Source organism: Styela clava, chromosome 14, assembly GCF_964204865.1.
Source record: "Styela clava chromosome 14, kaStyClav1.hap1.2, whole genome shotgun sequence".
Classification (NCBI taxonomy): domain Eukaryota; kingdom Metazoa; phylum Chordata; class Ascidiacea; order Stolidobranchia; family Styelidae; genus Styela; species Styela clava.
This window is the reverse complement of record NC_135263.1, coordinates 1,177,847-1,197,534: the sequence shown is the minus strand read 5'-3', so window position 1 is coordinate 1,197,534 and position 19,688 is coordinate 1,177,847. Positions and strand designations below refer to the sequence as shown.

The 19,688-nt window shown below is 36.6% G+C and overlaps 2 protein-coding genes across 5 annotated transcripts in view; both read left to right on the top strand.

Annotated features, from left to right (window-relative positions):
- LOC120340712 (transmembrane protein 144-like) overlaps window positions 1–19,688 on the top strand; it is a 73,757-nt gene that overhangs the window by 36,690 nt on the left and 17,379 nt on the right. The gene's annotated exons all lie outside the window — the stretch shown is intronic.
- Window positions 2,442–19,688, top strand: part of LOC120340455 (proton-coupled amino acid transporter 1-like) — a 31,880-nt gene continuing 14,633 nt past the window's right edge. Inside the window, exons 1-3 of one of the 4 annotated variants that reach the window (XM_039408715.2) lie at window positions 2,442–2,591; window positions 15,796–15,902; window positions 16,854–16,970. In XM_039408715.2, coding sequence (XP_039264649.2) covers window positions 15,841–15,902; window positions 16,854–16,970 — 179 coding nt within the window. In that variant the 5' untranslated portion in view covers window positions 2,442–2,591; window positions 15,796–15,840. Of the gene's footprint in view, window positions 2,592–14,285; window positions 14,409–15,795; window positions 15,903–16,853; window positions 16,971–19,437; window positions 19,591–19,688 lie in introns of those variants that run through there. The other 3 variants (XM_039408714.2, XM_039408713.2, XM_039408716.2) reach the window with 3 other exon arrangements.

The following is a 19,688-nucleotide window of genomic DNA, read 5'->3' as shown; positions in this document are numbered from 1 at the left end:
TGAATAGGAGTTAACATTTTCTACAGGAAAAGTAGTTGAACAAGTGTTCCTATCAGCATATCAAAGAAGGCTTGAATACGCCGTAGTTTTTTTATCGAAGTTTCCGCAAATGAATCGAAATGAAATCTATATATCTGCTTTTGCTGTTGATTTATGATTACTGTAAATGTTCTCCTTTGTTTGTCTCCCTTGTAATTTGTGAACATTTCTCCAAATTTGCTTTTTTTTTTATAAATTTCTTCCCCCGCAACTTCCCTTCCAAAGTAAAATAGTTTGCATAGCCATCTGTTTCAAAATATGCAGTTATTTTCATTCTTCTACACTAAACCAGTAACAGCGTTATGGACCTTTCCCGACCTTTGACCCCCGAAAAATTCTTCCGATACTTTACCATTGCAAAATTTTCGGGGCTATTTAAAGAGTGCTTTTGCGAGTTGGCGTCTGTGAAATGGGGTATGTGTTTCAAACCATCATTATGCTTCATCGCATACAACAATCTGTTTTTTAAAAGTACCGGTAAAGAATTTTAGCCTAGTAGTCTATATCACAGCTATTTCTACACTAATTTTATAATACTGCAATTTAATTAAAACTTCTAGGAAGACAAAGTGATCATTGAATTATCTGATTTATATTTGAGTTTACGAAACACGACTGAAAACTAACGAATAGAGTTCTAAAACACAAAAACGAGGTAATGTTTACGACCACGCTTGAAAATCTGTCTGAGTGTGAAAAGTGTCTGAGCGGATGCGAAAAGGGAGCATTGTTACGTCACTTTTTGCATCTTGCCGATTGGCCAATGTCACGAAGTAAACAAGGATGTCGATGCTCGGGGGAAGGTCCATAGGTGTCGTTGCCTGAAAACCTTACAAGGTGCCTTGCGACTGCTGTCGCACAACAACACAACTTTTCTGCAAAGATTTTGTGCATTTGTTCTTTTGTGACGGCAAATACACTTTGATTAACTGACGATGAAATTTGATTTCCCCGTCAGTTCGGAGCCGGAGTCAATTTTTTTTTAATATTTGGAGTCGGAGCCATTATTTTGCTTGGAGTCGCAGTAAAAATTCTACATCACGGAGTTAGCAGCCGGAGTTGATTGTAAATTCTCAATTCACCTTTGCTTATTTCAAAAACAGTGTTCCCTTTTTATTTAATGTTCCCAATGATCTGTTATGAAATTAGACGCTGCAGTGACGTGTTGTGCGCTGGCTGCAGGCGTTTACAATTACAGAAAATGTCAGAACGTAGGATAGGATAGGATTTACATATTTATCCCGGGGGAGAGGAAAGCCGATAAGACGGCTTATCCCTATGGCGAACCACGGCCTCTCGTCCGGTTACCATTCCAAGTCGGGTATGGGATTAGTTAGTTTACTGTATTTATTTTTTTTTTCGGAAGCATGGACTTGGTGGTGGAGGAAGCCGTAACCGACCAGCGGTTACGTGAACCACCCAACGACGGCGAGGAGTCCAGCAATCCTCTCGCACATACCGGTAACCATCCCTGTATGGGATTCGAACCTGCGAACCCACGCAGAGTAATTAGAGGTGCGGTGGCGAGCGTATTCCTAACGCTTAGCCCGTTGAGCCACACCGCCGCGATTATTTACATATTTATGCCAACATTCCCGTGGGAGGGGAAAGTCGATAAGACTGATATGACTGAATTTACATATCCAGGTTACCAGGTACGGTACCGTATCAGGGGAGATGAAAGTAAATAAGACAGTAAGACGGCTTAATCATATGGCGAACCACGGCTTCTCGTCCGGTTACGGTACGGTACCATCAGTCCATGCAGATGCAGCCATGTCCATCTGTCGCCGCCGGTATGGCATGTACGGTCAGACGGAAGGAACGTCATACGGTACCGGTACCGTACCGGTATGGGATTAGCAATTTATGGTACAGGTAGTTGTTTCAGATGCTTGGGCATGATGGAAGTAAGCAAGACTTCTTTAATAACGGAATAAACTGTTACGAATGCTTAGTTTTTCACGTATCAATCCTAACTCCCACCTGACTACACCATCCAAAAATTACGTCAACACAACGTCACAGTGACGTAATAGAGCCCTTCAAACTATACGAACTGCCATCCAAGACCTGAAGACGCGCAAACGAGCACCCGAATTCGAACAAGCATTCCTCTCGTTTTGTCGTCGCAACGATTCCAATAGGAGAGAGATCGATAACGTCAGTCAGTTTTTTATCGTGGGCGCCAATGCCATTTCGGGCGATTGTATGTATATTTGGCAAGCTCTATGACGTGATTGTGATGTCGTAGTGACGTAATTTTTGGATGGCGTAGTCGGATGGGGGTTAGGATTTACAGATCAAAAAATTGTTATGCTACACCCACTAGAAGTACATTAGGTACAAAACTACACAAGACCCAAAAAAATTGACTTTGATGATTTGCTCCTTACAGAAAAATATTTCCTAATTATAATCGATTAGGGTTTTAATTTCAAAGTTATCTACCACGCTGAATCAATCTTCAATGTGGAGGATATTTACAAAAGACAATTCAGAACTTGAAAAAGCAGAATATAAAGCCATTGAAGAAGTGGAGTCTGAACAAGGTATGATTTTTGATGTTGCTCTTAATTTTGTTATCTCAGGCAGGGATGTAGCAAGGGTATGAGGGCAGTAGTGGGATTCAAATTTTTTGTCAGCCGGTTCCATCACAAAAGTCATATTTTTCAGCCGGTTCTGTTACAAAAAGTCATATCGTTTTTAGCAAATAAACCAGTAATGCTAACTGGTTCGCTGATCTCATAAAATTTCGTGAGACGGTTCTATAGAACCGGCGCGAACCGGCTGAATCCCACCACTGGTTGAGGGGAACCCCTCCCCCTTTTGATCATACATTGCAATTTTTGTAGCTTGAAATGCTTTTAGATCATCAAGACTCTTGACAAGCACATTTTCCGGCCTCCCGCTGGACTCTCTCTAACTCAGTCAATTTTAACCTTTTTTCTTGGGCCAAAAATGGTCGGATCCGGCCCGCGGGCCGTAGGTTGCCGACCTCTGATCTAAATGATTTGTGCTAAAATATATGACAAAATTTTCTACACATGGCGCTTTAGCTTTCAACCATTCCTCGCCATGCATAAATGTACCGCCTGGTATATGAATTGTTTTGACTGTCTGTGGTGAGATAACATCTTTGAGTCTTTTTACCTGCGAATCCGCTATTAAAAGTATCTTTGGCTGACTTTTAGGCAATTCATCTTTACTCTGATTCCCATCAATATTATTTTCTATTATATCACTTTCATTTCTAAGTTTCATCAATGAAGTGATTGCATCCATTTTTAGTTGGTCGAGTTCCATATTTCTTCATTGCGTTCCTTTGAAAGCGGTGATTGTGAAATTTTTTGTCAAGTTTAGTTTGTTGTTGTATATCCATGATTCCTACTATTTGCTTGTTTTTATGCCCCTCTGTTTCATGACTTTCATTATATTATGTTTTAGCAATCGAATTATTTTTTTTTTTTTGACTTTCACTGGTTATTCTTAGTTCCTGTTCATATATCTGCTGTGTCTTTCTGCGACAGTTTTTTGTCAAATTTTGTCTTTCCATTTCACAAAAATCGCATTGAATTCGTTTAAAACATTCATTTGCTACATGTTGACTACTTGTACAAATGTAGCAATGTTTTTCCTCTATGATCAGTTTTGATTTATATGCCATTTGAACTTGACCTCTCCTCTGGCCTCCTACTCATTGAGGTTTTGGAGTGCGACCATGAAATATCTGCCCAAATGCAGATTTGGGTGCATGACTCCGAATCATGATACGAGGGTTTCAAGTTTTCAAATTGTAGTTTTAAATATCGGCCGGCCGATATATCGGCCTTGTTTTTCACAAATTTTGAACTATCGGTATCGGCTAATTTTACCGATAGTTATCGGCTAATCACGTGACTGCCAAAGTGTCAAAATTGCGCCGGGAAAGCAGTTTTATCGCTTGTTTAATTCGAGAGCGGTTCTGCGTGAAACTCTTTTCTTCACTATTTCTATTTCTCTCTTATCAAAAGCGGTTTCACGGACGATTGCGACACGGGATTTCACACTTTGCAAGCAAGTTTGCAGCGTGGTGGCTTACAAATCGAAGCGATAGAACACGTGAACGGCTTATTTGTGTCAAATAATATACGCTAGATTAAATAGAGAATTTTCGCGTAGTTTACACGGCGCTTGATTTCCCTTGCGCTTTAGTTGTTGAAGGTTGCCGGGAAAGCAGTTTTATCGCTTGTTTAATTCGAGAGCGGTTCTGCGTGAAACTCTTTTTCTTCACTATTTCTATTTCTCTCTTATCAAAAGCGGTTTCACGGACGATTGCGACACGGGATTTCACACTTTGCAAGCAAGTTTGCAGCGTGGTGGCTTACAAATCGAAGCGATAGAATATGATACTATGTTTGACTCGATTTTGCATCATGAAAGACCATCATCTGGTACAGGCAGTAGTCAGCTCCATCAATATATGCTGGAGCCAGTGGCTGACAGAAAGAAAACGGATGTATGCAAATGGTGGCATGACAATGCTTGTCGATTTCCTATCTTAGCTATATTGGCCAGAAAATACCTTTCGGCACCACCAACATCTGTTCCCAGTGAAAGAGTATTCAGCACCGCTGGGAATATCTATGCAGATAACAGATGTTCATTGCTTGGAGCCAATGCAGAAAAACTCTGCTTTCTCAACTATAACTTGAGACTGTTAAACTGGAGCTATTGAGATTCCATAAACTTACATAAGTGTTCTTTCTTTTTCACCATGCACACAATTTTCTTCAGCACTGTGGCTTTACACTGTTTGTTTCTAATATAAGGCGTTGAAAATCGCTATTCTTAAAAAAACTTAGTGATGCACAAATTTGCATTTTTTTATAATCATTGCATGAGTTTCAACATTTATTTCTTTTGCAAGAAAAACACAGAATTCTCAGAGTGTTGTTTGTTACTTGTAGCAATTTTTTTATGTGAAGAAACATCGGTATCGTTATCGGCTTATCGGCCTAGTTTTGGAAAACTAGCAGTATCGGTATCGGTTCAAAAAGGCAGTATCGGTCGGGCCCTAGTTTTAAATATATGAATTCAACTTGAAACTTTTAAATTAATATTACAAATTGAAATTTATAGAAATAGATGAGCTGAGAAGGATAGATTTCATTATTTCTATGAAGTAAAAATTACTAAATTTCCTGTAGCGGCGGCTCCATCTAACATGGTAAGCTTGGCCTTAGTTTCAACTCCAAAATTTCACAGCCCTGGTTCCCCAACCCTGATGTAAAGGCCCGTCATATGTTTTCTATGATATATTCGTTTTGTGTCTCGCATTGGATTAAACCCTATTTATATAATATATCTTAAAGTTGACTTGAAGTTTGGAAATGATTTGATTTAATATTTTTCAGCTTTGAATTTCCGCCATTCTAGCCCAATTTTTCCCAAATGGTTGGGCGTGCCATTTTTTGATAATTTTTTGAGGGCGTGAAGCTAATTAAAAATAAAAATATTTGTTAAAGAGATAATCATACAATTTTACTGGGAAAAGGGAAGCCACGCCCACTCATAGTTCTAACATCCAATTGAAAAGATCAGAAATTTCATTTACGGAATTGCCGCTATTTTTTGTGAGTGCTGTATATTCAACACTATGATTTTTTATAGTGTCGGTCGCTTTGGGCATTTCCGTGGTCGCCATTAGCTTCATTCTGGGATCATTCTTTGTAATTTCTTTAAGCAAATTCTCTAAAGTCTTTGTGGCAAAAGTATGAAAAATAATCAGTTACGGGATGCAGCAATCAATAATATGTGTGTGTTCATGACTAGGTAAATCATGTGGTAAAATGTCAATCAATCAGTTAAGAAGTATTTTTATGTATCTAGTCATTGCGCAAGAGTTGTCGAAAACTTATTGATTAGATTATTCAAACAACGTCTGTATCACGATGTTTTATTTAGGATATATATTCACATGACTTATCATTTTTGCTAAGTTATTGAAAGTTAAAAACTTTGAAGTCTTGTTTTAATTTTCTGAGAGAATTTTAACAAGTTCAGAACATTTTAATTTTTGAAATGTGACATTATGAGAATGAAATAGGAATTTTAGGACCTCCTGAAGAATGTGCACTAAGATGGCGCACAACCTGAACTCAGGTTGTGTACCAGGTTAGGATTCTGGTTGTGCGACATCTTGGTGCGCATACTTCAGGAGTTCCGAATTTTATATCTATACCAGAGATAAGAATGAAAGATAAGAAAGGTCATTCAAATGGCAGACCTAAGCAAAAAGGACCATTAAGTATGAAGAACTGATTAGAATTGTGGGTGTGTGTTTCACATTATTAAAATAAGCTACAGAGTAGGCATGGCTTGAGCCATGGAAAATATGTCTATATTTAAGTCATGTTCAGCAGTGACCTATTCCTTAAAGATGATGGAAAGGCAGATAGAACTATAATAAGCCAAACAGTGCACTCTCACAAATACCATTTAAAGATTGTGCTCCCACTATGAAATGGAGTCACCATTGATGCATAAAATTGTTTTGAGTGTGTTCAATAATAAAACTGAGAAAAGGGATAAATGTTTGAGTGTTACCAAGAACTCAATTCTATTCGTGTGCTATCAAATATCGATAACAAAGAAATTAAGGCAGGTCTGATGCTATCTTACATTTACAGATTTACTATTATTTTAAAATTTCAGTAATAAATCATTTAATATTTTTCAATAACTATAAATGTCTGGCAGTTGTCTGAAATTTATTGATTATTTAATCACCAAATTAATATAAACCTCTACCTAACTACTAGATTATATTTGTAGGCAAATCATTTGTATGAAGTTGGTATAAGATTTTTTTGAGTTGGTAACCAGAGGGTGGAGTACATGTTGTGGTTAAGGTTTAAACGCATTAGTGCAGTGGTTCTCAAACTTCTTTGTCCTGTGACGCCCTCCAAATATGCTCAAGTTGCGACTCCCCGTTAAAAACGACGTATGACCTTACGACACAAAAAATGTCTCATGTCATGACCTCCAGTAAAATTGCATTTAATGTGATGGTTGTACTTGAGTCTTTTTACAATTGTTATTGGAACTTTGAGTGAATTGTGAGAGCCGCACGCATTTTATCAACACTTTTTATAAGCATCGCGAAACAGGTATAATTCCGGAAAATAATTAAAGTTTTGCGACGCCCCATCAAAATTGAAACGACGCACTTGTGCATCGCAATGCTCACTTTGAGAACCACGGCATTAGTGAATGAAATTAACCAGTATTTATAGCAGGGGGGCAAGGTTTTTGTACCAGGGGCCAAAACTTTGGCCCACCTAGACTGGTGGGCTGTGTAAAAAAAGTTACATGTGATGCAAATGAGGTGAAAGAAAGTTGTTTGAAAAGCAAGCCGTCACATCGAGTGATCGAGAAAACCTCAAATTTTGTTAATGTCCGATATGTGGCAACCTAAAATACAACTTATACAGACTACGAGCATAATTTGACAAGTCTATTGCAGGGCTAGATTAAATTACCCAATGGGCTGGATTTGACCAACAGACCGTAAATTGCCCATGCCAGATATATAACATAGAAATCAACTCCATGATTCAATGCTTTTTTGTGTTGGTTTTGGTTACATTGAAGTGTTTTCAAAGTGGCAATTGGAAATATTGGATATTTTTTTAAACAAGTTTGTTCAAAGCATAGCCACCACAAGCTCACTCTTTTCAAATTAGGAAGATCATTATGAATTAATTTAGCTACGTGCCAATGCTTGATGCAATGTGTGAATATGTATGAATTGTGTTTCACATAACCACTAATCGGTTACGGCGTCCCCCGCCATCCAGTCCTTGTATCTGGAATTACCGTAATAACTGGCAAATTAGATGCTGCTAACCCGCTATGCCTGACCTAGGCGGGTAACCTAAGCACAAATTATGGTTTACCATATAATTGACTCTCACGACTGTCCTCTCCCCCTGTAAGTAAATATAAAAACAATACCTACTTTTGGTTGTCTCTTAATTGTATAGTTTGTAGTCAAAAATGTAAGATTGTGGAATTTCTTCTCTCTGAAAACAATGTGAAAAGCTTGAATAAATGAATCTTTAAGTGGTCTCTTATCATAATACCATTTTATTACACTATTTTACAACTTTTCCGAAATTTGGTCTTGCCTGGTAATTTTTTTTGTACCATGGTGAAGTTTAAAATAGATTATGGAATGAACAAAAGGGGCTCCCGAAGTATGCGAACCAAGATGGCGGACATCGGAATGTAATATGTGTACTAGGTTAGGGTTAGGCCATAATTTTAGGTATAAATACTACGGGAGGCTCTTGGCTAGTCTTCGAACTGATAATAGGACTGAAATAAGGAAAATTGGAAAAGACTTACTCACTTATCGCCTAACCCTAACCTGTTACCCATGTTACGTTCCGATGTCCGCCATCTTGCTTCGCATACTTTGGGAGCACCGAATAAAATCCCCTCAAATGGCACTACCAAAATTTATTGTTCTAAAATTTGGGAAGTCCGTCTTGTCTGTCCACCAATAGTTGGATGGTGTGTGGCACACCTGGGATTATAATTGAAATTTATGGCTCCCCAAGTATTTATAGAGAAATTGTCCATGGCCTCGCGTACGACTACACAATAAACTTTATTACGTCATAAATAAACTGTCGTCTGCGAAGGCGTGTTTATCTTACATCATATGGACAAGGTAGCGTAATCAGCTGATTTCACTCACGCGTGACAGGGGAAGTGAGAGTGATAAAAGTGAGAGACTTCAGATTTATCTCTCTTTGTTACACTCGAAACCCTGTAATTTTCCATTCGGCGTCCTTTATTTACGAATAAAAGTAACAGCCTTTTCTTTGTGTGATTTCATCGAAGTCTTATTGTTAGAAGCAGCTGCTCTACTTGAAGCTTGCCCCAAATAATCTATAAAACCGTTGAGACTGTGTCTTTTGTATCGTTTGCTTTGGCTGATTCTAACGAAATGATATTTATAATAACCAATAATTAGTGATTGTCGCGAGCATGGGATTGGTATTCAGTCAAGGTAAAAGGAAAGTCTATTGGGCGTCTCAGACCATTTGAATGGCGAACCACGTTCATGTTGGATATTTAGTTTACAGTTGTATAGAGGCACAGGCGTAAGATTACCGTCGCTCATAATTCATCATATATATGCATATAGTTTTATATAGATACGAAGCAGAAAAATTTCATCAAGGCATGCATGAAATAGCACATTACATCGTTTTTACTAACACCGATTGTGCTCGAAATAACCCCAATATAGTTCTATTATATCTGTCCATAGTAGAACAGTAGTCAGTCAGTAGTTTATTATTTCATCGTGCTGAAAAGTATTCTAGGCATATGGATCACAATAAAATTACATTCCAGGTGGAATAGAACGCGGAAAACAAATAATGGTTGTCAAGCAGCAGCACCCCGGGTGAAATATGGCTATTTGAGTTCAATATGAAAATTGAAAAGGTTTTACGAAAGCGCGGTAGTGCATATCGGAGTCTGAGATCTGACAATACTTCCCGAAGTTTATCCATAGATTAAATTTACGACATCATTCGCAAACTTCGCAACAATTTAACTAATTAGAAATCAGGTATTCGATGGTAAAATAGCGATTATATTGTTTTTTACGTTGCATTAATATTATAAAATGCTGAAAGATCAGTAGTAATAGCAAATTATTTATAAAAATTTTTGAAGCTTTCATTAATGAATACGTATAATCAAATCCCATTTGATTTCACGTAAAATTTTCAAAGTGAAATCACTATTTGTGTCAAATTTCACTCAATTTTTCTACGAGGTTGATGCACGCAATCGTTCAAAAATCCAAATTGTTTTGTGCAGGATTGCCGTGCAGGATTTTTTAAACCCGGACTATTTTACATGTGGCCTTCCTTTGACTAGAATATTAAATCTAAACTCAATGAAGAATTATAATTAATTGTTCCGAAATAAAAGTAAATACACCCATGTTGATATTGTTTCAAATGCTTGATCATTTATCACATGATATATAGATAAATATAGTGGGGATCAGTTCGGGGATTCTCCTAGTAATTTTTCGGCCACGGCTCAGTATCGAAGTTATATATTAACTAACCCATTATCTTAGAAATTACGAGTCACGGACGCAACCCAGTTCACTTACATTAAGGAAACTGCCGCATTTGCTGTGCGAAACTGTGATCTTGAGCTCTTCGCCGGGAAGCAATGTTATTTTTAATTTAATGCTTGGTAATATTGCTTGATACTAACGAAATAAATCGCTCACAATTATACGGAAGTGTTAGTGCAAGAGAGACTGAGAGATGAAAAAGTAAATTCTCTGACCACTATTTGCGTATATATTGGTGATAGCCGATATCATCGTTATTATATGTAGTTTTACTTATTAACTCACATTACCGTGGATATTATTATCCATCAATCATCTGAGAATCTATTTACTTTTCTTGAGTTGTAACTAGATTATACGCGGGAAAGAAAGCCCGTCCTAAATTTAAGGCTATTTTAATCTTTCATATTTTGAAGGCATGTTTTATTATGATAGGTTTAGTCCGAAGGCGTGCCCTGCGGCATTCTGATAATAAATGACGTATATTAAGGGTCGAACTAAAACATCGTACTGGTTCAAAATTGGAGCGTGAAAAATTTATTTTAACAATTCGTCAAAATTCCCACTTTTTAGTTTTTACTTATTACAGTACAATATATCATAGCGACTGCTCACTGAAAAGGTTGTACTTTCAGAATTAAAGTGATCTAAAATTTTGATTAAAATAGACTATTTCTAATTATACGATTTTTTCAAATTTTCGTTCAATATGATATTCCCATTGTGACGACAGACACGCGACATTTACATGTTTATCTCACATTGACATATAATATATATCTTGAAGATCGATAATATTTCAAAATACGTAATGTTTAGGTAGACAGATTTTAAAACAAAAAAGCTTAATCGGGGATTATTTCGCTGACCATACACTTGTCATTTCCCGCTTGTATATATATCTCGTCATCAGCTGGCGGAAATGTGTACCCTGGCTTTATTGCAGTCATAAAACGCGAGTTTAGTCATCAGAAATTTCAATAGAAGATATTTATATGCGTTTAGCTGAAATATGCTAGTTTGAAGCAGTCTGACAGAGGCTTGACGATACGTTACAGTTGCATAAAGACTTTGCATGTGTTAGCATGTATCGGGCATCTGAAGCACTTAGGACACCGGATAGATGGCGAGATTTGACTAATTATCGTTTATGGCTTTGTCAAAGCAGTATTGTAGTTTGTAAGCTGTTTGTTCCATGTCATTGGAGATATTGATTAGCTAATAGAGTTTGTACCAGGATAAGAGGTTCTATTTCTTCGACATTAGTTAACGGACGGGTTTCAATAGCTTTCAAAGAATATAGACTCTGAATGCCACTTTGAAGATTAATACTGTTCAGATATACCAGTTTCAATGCGAAGTCTGTATTGTTGCAACTTAAATATTGAATTGTTATCCATACATTAAATAGCTTTTACAACTATTTTAATTGTGGAACCGGGACAGAACTATTGAGCGTGTGATAAAATTGCGTTGCCTAATTGCGTAAAACTGTTCTTTCACGGAGCGGCGAGTTGAAAGACTCATTAGCGTTAATTGTTCGTTGTAAATATGTGACGTAACAAGACGACGATGTTTCCAAATTTCCGTTTATTCGGGTTGTTACTGCGTCCTGTATTGTTGTGACACGTGTATGTCAATGGGATTGTGTTTTATTCGTTGGTACTACTTAATTATATCTTGATATATCCCAGTTGACTTTGTGCCAAAACCGTATACTTAACCGTGCCATCGGCGAAACCCGTATACTTAAACCTTCAGCGCGAAGAAAACTATTTTTATCATATTTTATAAAAATTGTTTCCCAAAATAAGGTCACGCGATCTCGCTTAGAATAAAAAAAATACTCATCTCTGGTTGAAGTAACGTTCGAAATTATACAAGATAGATAAATATGTCGCCTCTGTGCACATTATTTATTATATTATTATAATTTGTCATTTCATTTACATAATTCGTTCATGTGCTCTTCTCGCGCCACTCAATAATTCTCATTTTCACATTTTATTTCTGTATGATAGAGACAATCGGTGTGTATTATTTCCGGGTAGTTTATATTCATGTGATATATTGTTCATTATTACTGGTGATTACTCACCCACACGTTTCTGCGCCTCATCTTCTTATTTTACAAATTACCGTCTGAAACAAAATGATCCGCACGTGATGTGTGGGCCTCACTTCCAATTTGTGATTTTTCCCGATGCATTTTATTTTCATATTCCATCATATTGTGTTCATTATTTAGTCATCTTCCGTGTGTATGTCGACTAATCGCGCATTATAGACAAGTTATGCGTGGGTCAATCTTATCTATATTTCATTGTAATCTTTCTGTCACTGGATTAGAATTATTTCCCGGTATTTTCTATCCATGTTATATATTCGCGAGTAATACTGGTAACTAATTAACCATGCATACCTGCGCCTGATCTTCTCATTTTATAAATTGACGCCTATGGTAATGGTCGAGGATAGGATACGCATTTTAATGTTTTCATCAGTAAAGACCGAGTTAGTTTAAGAAGAAATTGATATTAGATAGGACGGTTTCTGAGTGAGAGGAAAGTCTATAAAACGCTTTATTACACACGGATAACTCTTCCAATCCTGGCTCGTCCGTTGCAGTACGCTGACCAGTTAGTTGATAAGCAAGATTTTTCGATCACGTCAACTGGGTGAACCACAATCTGTGCAAAATAGTTAACGTTTTTTTAAACGGAGAAACAGAACAAGCGCAATGAAACTGAAATGAAAATTCTGCTGGATTCGACGCCCTCGCGCGAGTAACGCCTGATTGGCGCAAAACACTGGAGAGTTACTTCAGTGAAATATTTTTTTCTTATTTATCCGGTAACAATTTATGGCTATTAAAGTCGTCTCCGAAAAATAAAACAGGACATTTTAAAACAAAAGTATCTAAACGTGGGGTTTCACCTAATCTCAGCGCCAACTTGTGATTTTCACGGTATATTATTATTACTATATTACGCCGTCTTGTGATAATAATTAATAAACTTTTCATCTTCCGAAATCATGTGTACGTTGCGACTTCTTAAAATAATTTTATCGGTGTCTTCAATTAACCTACTTCACAAATCTAACACCACAAGCGGAAAATTACCGGCTGGCGGAGTCGCCCAACTCAACCCGGTGGTAACTTTCCGCTTACAGCTATCTTGTCGTCTTCGTCCGAAGTTGAAATTATGACGTCATAATGCACGTAATGTTTATGTCGTCTGCAATGATCTGTTTCGGTTGTTTTGTCTGAGTGCGACTTTGTTATTGTTACTTTACGGGGGTTTATACATTATATGCCGCCAATATTTTATCACACACTTACGCGAGCTCGCCAGTAAATAAGCAAAATTATATTTCAATGCATTCATAGCGTAAGTGCGGTGAGTTAGAAGACAATACCATTGTTCATAGTCCCAACTTATTTCAAGACGAACGGAGTCGTTGGACAACATCGCGGGATAAAACGGGTACTTTTCCGTCATTATCTTGCGCGGCGATCGCGGTCGCGAGGTTCTGATATAGCAATTAAACAGATTGGAATTATTGTATCATATTAGGTCAAACATGCCCTTTTCTTTGACTATTCTATTTGTAGTAGTTAGCATTATTAATTATGGCGTTACTATTACGTAGTAATATGAAGAGAGTTGTTATTATGTCGTCATAAGCTGAAGTAGACACTTTTCTCGGTGTAATGTTTTTTCGCCAGATTTAATTATTTGGTGCGATTTTTTAGTTATTTTTGCAAACTTTTCTTTTTTCGGTCGCGTAGTAGCAGCGTTACAGTTTTGATTTTTCCCTTTTCTCGCCGAACCACGATGTAAAAGAGCAAGCCTCTGTAGTTATTCTGGAAGATTTTATAGTTCTGCTTTTTTCCAGAAAGTGTTAAGAGTTCGTTACATTTTATAATATGACCGACTTCATATAATATTATTTCTATTTCATATTTGAGGTGCAGTGATATTATCAACTTTATGACCTGTTCTAGAATTTATAATTTAATCTGAACGTCTAATAAATGTTAAAAATTGATCAATGATTTAAAATCCATAAAAGTATTTCAAGTCTTTAATTATATTTGTATTATATGTTAACCAGTTATCATATTCAACTCTAACTTATGCTTTAACTAACTTATACACGCAACACCAGGAATCAACATTTCAGCCATAAAATGGTTCATGGAGAAGAGGTAACTACTGACTGAATATCTTGAATGTTTAATGAAATCAAAAATTCTGTAATATTCAATTTTGTTATGATTCTTCGTAGTAATTCTATATTCACATCAATGATGCTTTTCTTTCACCATTAAAAATCACTGAAGCATGACTAGTCAGAATAGTCTTATTCTGATCAGCAAGTGTTTATGCTGGTATTTATCAAACCAATATCTATTTATACTTAGTCGGGCAAATCACCCCTTACATCTAGGCCAGTGGTTCTCAAACTTTTTAAGCCGCGCCCTCTTTCTAGAATTTGTCTTTTAGAAGTTTTTCGCCCCACCTTAAAAATAACTAGCTAACAATAAGCTACAAATAACAGATAGTAAGGCCGAAAGTATGTGAATGGAACGTAAATATCCAAAATAAATAAACGTAAATAACCAAAATAAGGCAGGCAAGCAAGATCAAATCTAGCAAATATTTTAATTTTTAATTAGCTTCACGCCCCTATAAAAAATTGTCACAGCCCCCTGTGCGGGGTGATCCATTGTTTGAGAACCACTGCATTAGGCAATCAATCATATTTATCATGGTTTCTGTATCGTAAGACCCATCACAATGTGTTTGATTATTTTTTTTTCGATAATATTCAATATAAAAATGATTAAAATGAAACAATGAGATGGCATGGCAATAGTATGTTTATCATGGTAATTTTATCTTTGAAAAGTATTTTTTTGAAAAGATATTGATTAATAGATTGTTGAAATAAAACAATGAAACTTCTATTTGTGTCAAAAGTTGTTCACCTTATTTACGATCAAAGTTTACTAAATCTCTGTTTGCCGTCACATGATTTTTATTTGATTTATCGAGTGTTTTATGTAATTGTGCAAATGTTTTGTTGTCATATGTTTCGCCGCAATCTTGTTAAGCTAACAATTGTTTAAAATAAAAACATTCTGTCATGCCAAATCTCATGCATAAAAAATGATTTTATGAAAATTTAATGAAAAGAGAAAAAAACCTGGATAAATGAGTTTTGAGAAAATGGTGAAAACGTATTTTTTTGATTTTTGAACTATTTTGTTCCTGTTTTAAAAAATTTATTATTTAACCTATTATAATTTATAAGTATGATTGGCCCTCAAAAAAAATATTAGTTTTTCAAACTTTATAGATGACTCACCTGGGGAATTAGAAATTCAAATAATTAGATAACTGTTTTCATAATCCTCTCAATTTTGTAGCAAATTTAATTTTACAAAACTTTAAGGAGAAAATTTAGGTTCTATCAGGATATTGGGGTAAAGGGATATTGGAATAATCTATTTGAAATCAAAAAAATTAGTTGCAAGATATAATTCTAGACAATATCATAAATCATTGGAATTGATTTTATTTTTTCTGCAGAAACCGCTCTTCACAGATGTTTCAACTTACGAGACATTTGCCAATATGAGAGGAGACAGCCAAAGGTCACCTCTACTGACAGATAGTGTGGATAACGATATTTCAAAGTAAGTATAGGCTCAGTGTTAAGTTGTAGGAATACACTTGTCATCGCACCTCAATGTACGTGGTTCAAAGCCAGGGGAGATATATATGTGAGAGGATTGCTAGACTCCCCATTGTCGTATGATGGTCCAGATGATCGTAGGCTGATCATGGCTTCCAAATAACTGGCTAATCCCATATCTCAGCATGTACTGGTAACCGGACAAGAGGCCGTGGTTCGCCATATGATTGAGTTATAAAATTTTTTTTTTTCTTTTTTTTTTGGCCATGGATAAATATAAAATCCTATCCTAAACCATTGTAAGTGATTCAAAAGTCTTGCTGCACAATAACACAAATATATTTCTGTAACGTTTCGTTTGACCAAGGTCAGACTTCTTCAGACATAACATAGTTCAACTGTTGGGATAGTTATCTTTACTCTTGCTACGGTATTCTTACATTATATGCATACGTATCCGCCTGCACAAAAGCATAGAAGTAGTTTATCTCACAGAAACCAAATGACTAAACCATTGTTATGGGAATGATGCACTTTCTGCTTCATTCGTATATAGTTGGGAAACATGCCAAGTTTCCTTCAGCTTCAAACTTATTTTATTTTGAAAACAAAAACTTCAGTGAATGCAAGCATCCTTTATTAGACTCTTAAGAATGCTTAGCAAACTAAATACCTCTGGAGTGTCTGCCGAAATTTTTTGAATTCTATTATCATCATTAAAAGTCTGAAAATTAGATTCGGACCACTGTATCCGGGGAAAATTAAATTTCAACTCCCGACTTCAGACAGTTTCTGATTATGACTTCTGGCTCCAGTAAGAATTCGGACTCCACAGCTAAGTTAAAAAGCATTGATAGGAAATATGGCAGGAGCATGATATGGCAAATTAGAGTCTCTGAGTTAATAATCCCCTAGCTTCTACAATAATGACACCTTGTTAACCATTTTTCAGGCAAACACATATCTACCCTCCACTGGATGCCAGCAATGATGATTTTGACTCAGAATCGAACGGGAGTAGTGAAGGGGAGGAAATACAAATTAGAAGAGACGGAGGACATACTACAAGGTTGGTATCATTCGTAATCAGGGTAGCCATCAACTAAGTTCAAAAATAAGCATGGGTGTCAGAAGTTATTTTTTTCCTTTTTGAAGGGGGGGTTACTTAGAACGGCAGTAGAGAGAATAAAAATGAGGAATAAATCATATACAAGTCTCTTCCGAACACCTCCAAGGCGGGACATCAGCTCACATTAGAAAGTGGTTAATTCATACTTCACGATAATAATGCAGCGAAGTGTAAATACGTGTTGCATATCATAATTATTGAGGTATATAACCCCAACGACAGGGTCATCTATGTTTCCAAGACAAAAGTAGCACACAACTCAAAAATAAGCACTTTTCTTAGAAATAAGCACGCTAGCACCCTGGTCGTAATAGAAGATTTGGTGTTGGAATGACAGCCTTGTTGTTGAAAGTTCGGACCAGGGCTTTCCAAACCAGGGTTCGCGGCCTGGAGGGGGGTGAAGTGCAAATACAAGTACACAAGACTCGAGCTTGGCACCTAGTTTGTTGAAAAATCTTGCAGCAAGTATTTTCTTACTTTATAAAAAAAGTGTTCCCATATATGATAAAAAGTGTTCCCATGAAATAAACTTGAACAGCAAAATTTTGCTAAAATATCGGTTTCCATAGGAACCGCAGGAAATTTTAAAATAGTAATAGCCTTGCTTTCTGGCTGATATCTTCTATACTATGAATCTGATATCGGTTTAAGCATCTATAAAATCGTCCAAATATATTCTGCACCGAAAAGGCTTACTCAACAACAACAATTAGTATTCGGTACTTTCGTAGTATGTGAACCAAGATGGCAGACACCGGAACGTAGTATGTGTGACAGGTTAGGGTTAGGCCATTATTTTATTCAGATTTTCCTTTATTCTAATACTAGTTCGGGAACCAGCCAAGTGACTCCTGTAGTATTTGTAGGCCTATCTAAAATTATGGCCTAACCCTAACCTGGTACACATACTACGTTTCGGTGTCCCCCATCTCGGTTCACATACTTACCTAGTATTGTCGCTTAGCGTCAAACTATAAATCATGCACAGGACTGTTCGAAGAATATTTTGTGCTTGAAGCGAAGCATTTGTCACCTTGACACATACAGGAAATACAGCCTGAGATGCAGGAAGCTGTCGCACTTCTTTATGATCAATTAGTTTCTATTTTGTCTGCGAGATAATTTCAACTGTTCAGTTAGGTCGGATCAGGATGTAGTAGCTGGATATAAATGTTGTGTTGGAGTAGGGCAATTACTGTTCCTAGTAGGCCAGTTACAGATAATAAACTTGGTTACTGGGCTGGAGAAATCAGTTTATTTACAACAGCTAGGCTAACATTTTTATAATAATAAGAAGCATGATGTAACAATCAGGGTCATTATGACATGATTTTCATCGAGTTTGTAAACTAAAATTTATATCCCTAAGATCTAAAAACAATTCGTCGTGATTGCAGCAGACACAAGTGGGCCAAATTTGGCCCGCAGTCCGTAGTTTGCTCACCCCTGTACTAGTGTGTTCTTATAGACACAGATTGCAAGGATATTGTAACAAGAATCAAAACAGCTGCATTGAACATCAATTGCTCAGGGGTGTGCAAGAGGCAGCCCGTGGGCCACAACCTGGCCCGCCAAGCCATTGTGTGGCCCTTCCCCATCAAGCATAATATCGTAATCCGACAGTTTAAAAAGTTACTAACATGGGAAAAAATAGATAATATTTTTTCTGCTATTGTCGCTGCTTCAAATATTTCGCTGTCTGGTGTCTTCTCTTTCCATGCTCTTCCCACACGGAAAAACTAAAATTTTTGTGTGGTTCGGCTACTTGTCTGAAGTTGATTATATGCCACACTGATAAAAAATATTGCACACCCGGTGTTAGTGGATTCGCGTGCACCGACTGCAAGGATACCGTAGCAAGAATCAACGGCTGGGGACGGGGTTTGGTTGTCTGAGTTGAGGCCAGACAATTTGTTACGGATAAAAATTCATGGAGCTTTGAATACTATGAGATCAGAAAGTCATTGTTCAAATGATTTACTGTCAATGATATACAAATTGCAAATAACTAACTAACTAATCCCATACCTGACATGGACTGGTAACCAGACAAGAGTCTGTGGTTCTCATATGATTAAGCCGTCATATCGGCTCTTCTTTCTTCCGGTATAAATATGCAAATCCTATCTTACCAGAGCTTAGTAAGATGGCCATTTTTTAGTTTACCTATCAAATATCAAAATGTTAGATCAAAAAAATGTTACTATTATTAAATTCGCGTGTACTTGAAATAGTGCACTTATCATTCGCTGTTTCATTCTTTTATAACATTTTTGTCTGAAGAAGTTGACTATGATCTAACAAAAGCTTTCAAATATACTTGCTATTTCCTGGAAATTATTATGTTATTTTTATTATTAAATTATTTCTAAAGTGTAAAGTCAAATATATCAAGTATAATTAATTACTAATGTAATTGAATATCCGATCCATTTTGGGCTTGTGGCTTGATGGGTCAGGCATTCAGAAGAACCATGGCATCTTTCTTGTCCAAGTTTTTTACGTTTGATTACTCCGGGAGAATTTACGATGAAAGAGATATTGATCATTATAAAATAAGGTATAGTTAAACACGGGCTGTGGGCCTGTTTCAATTTCAAACAATGAGCCATTCAAACACAACTCAGGCTTCATATCGATAAATATTATCAGCAGAAT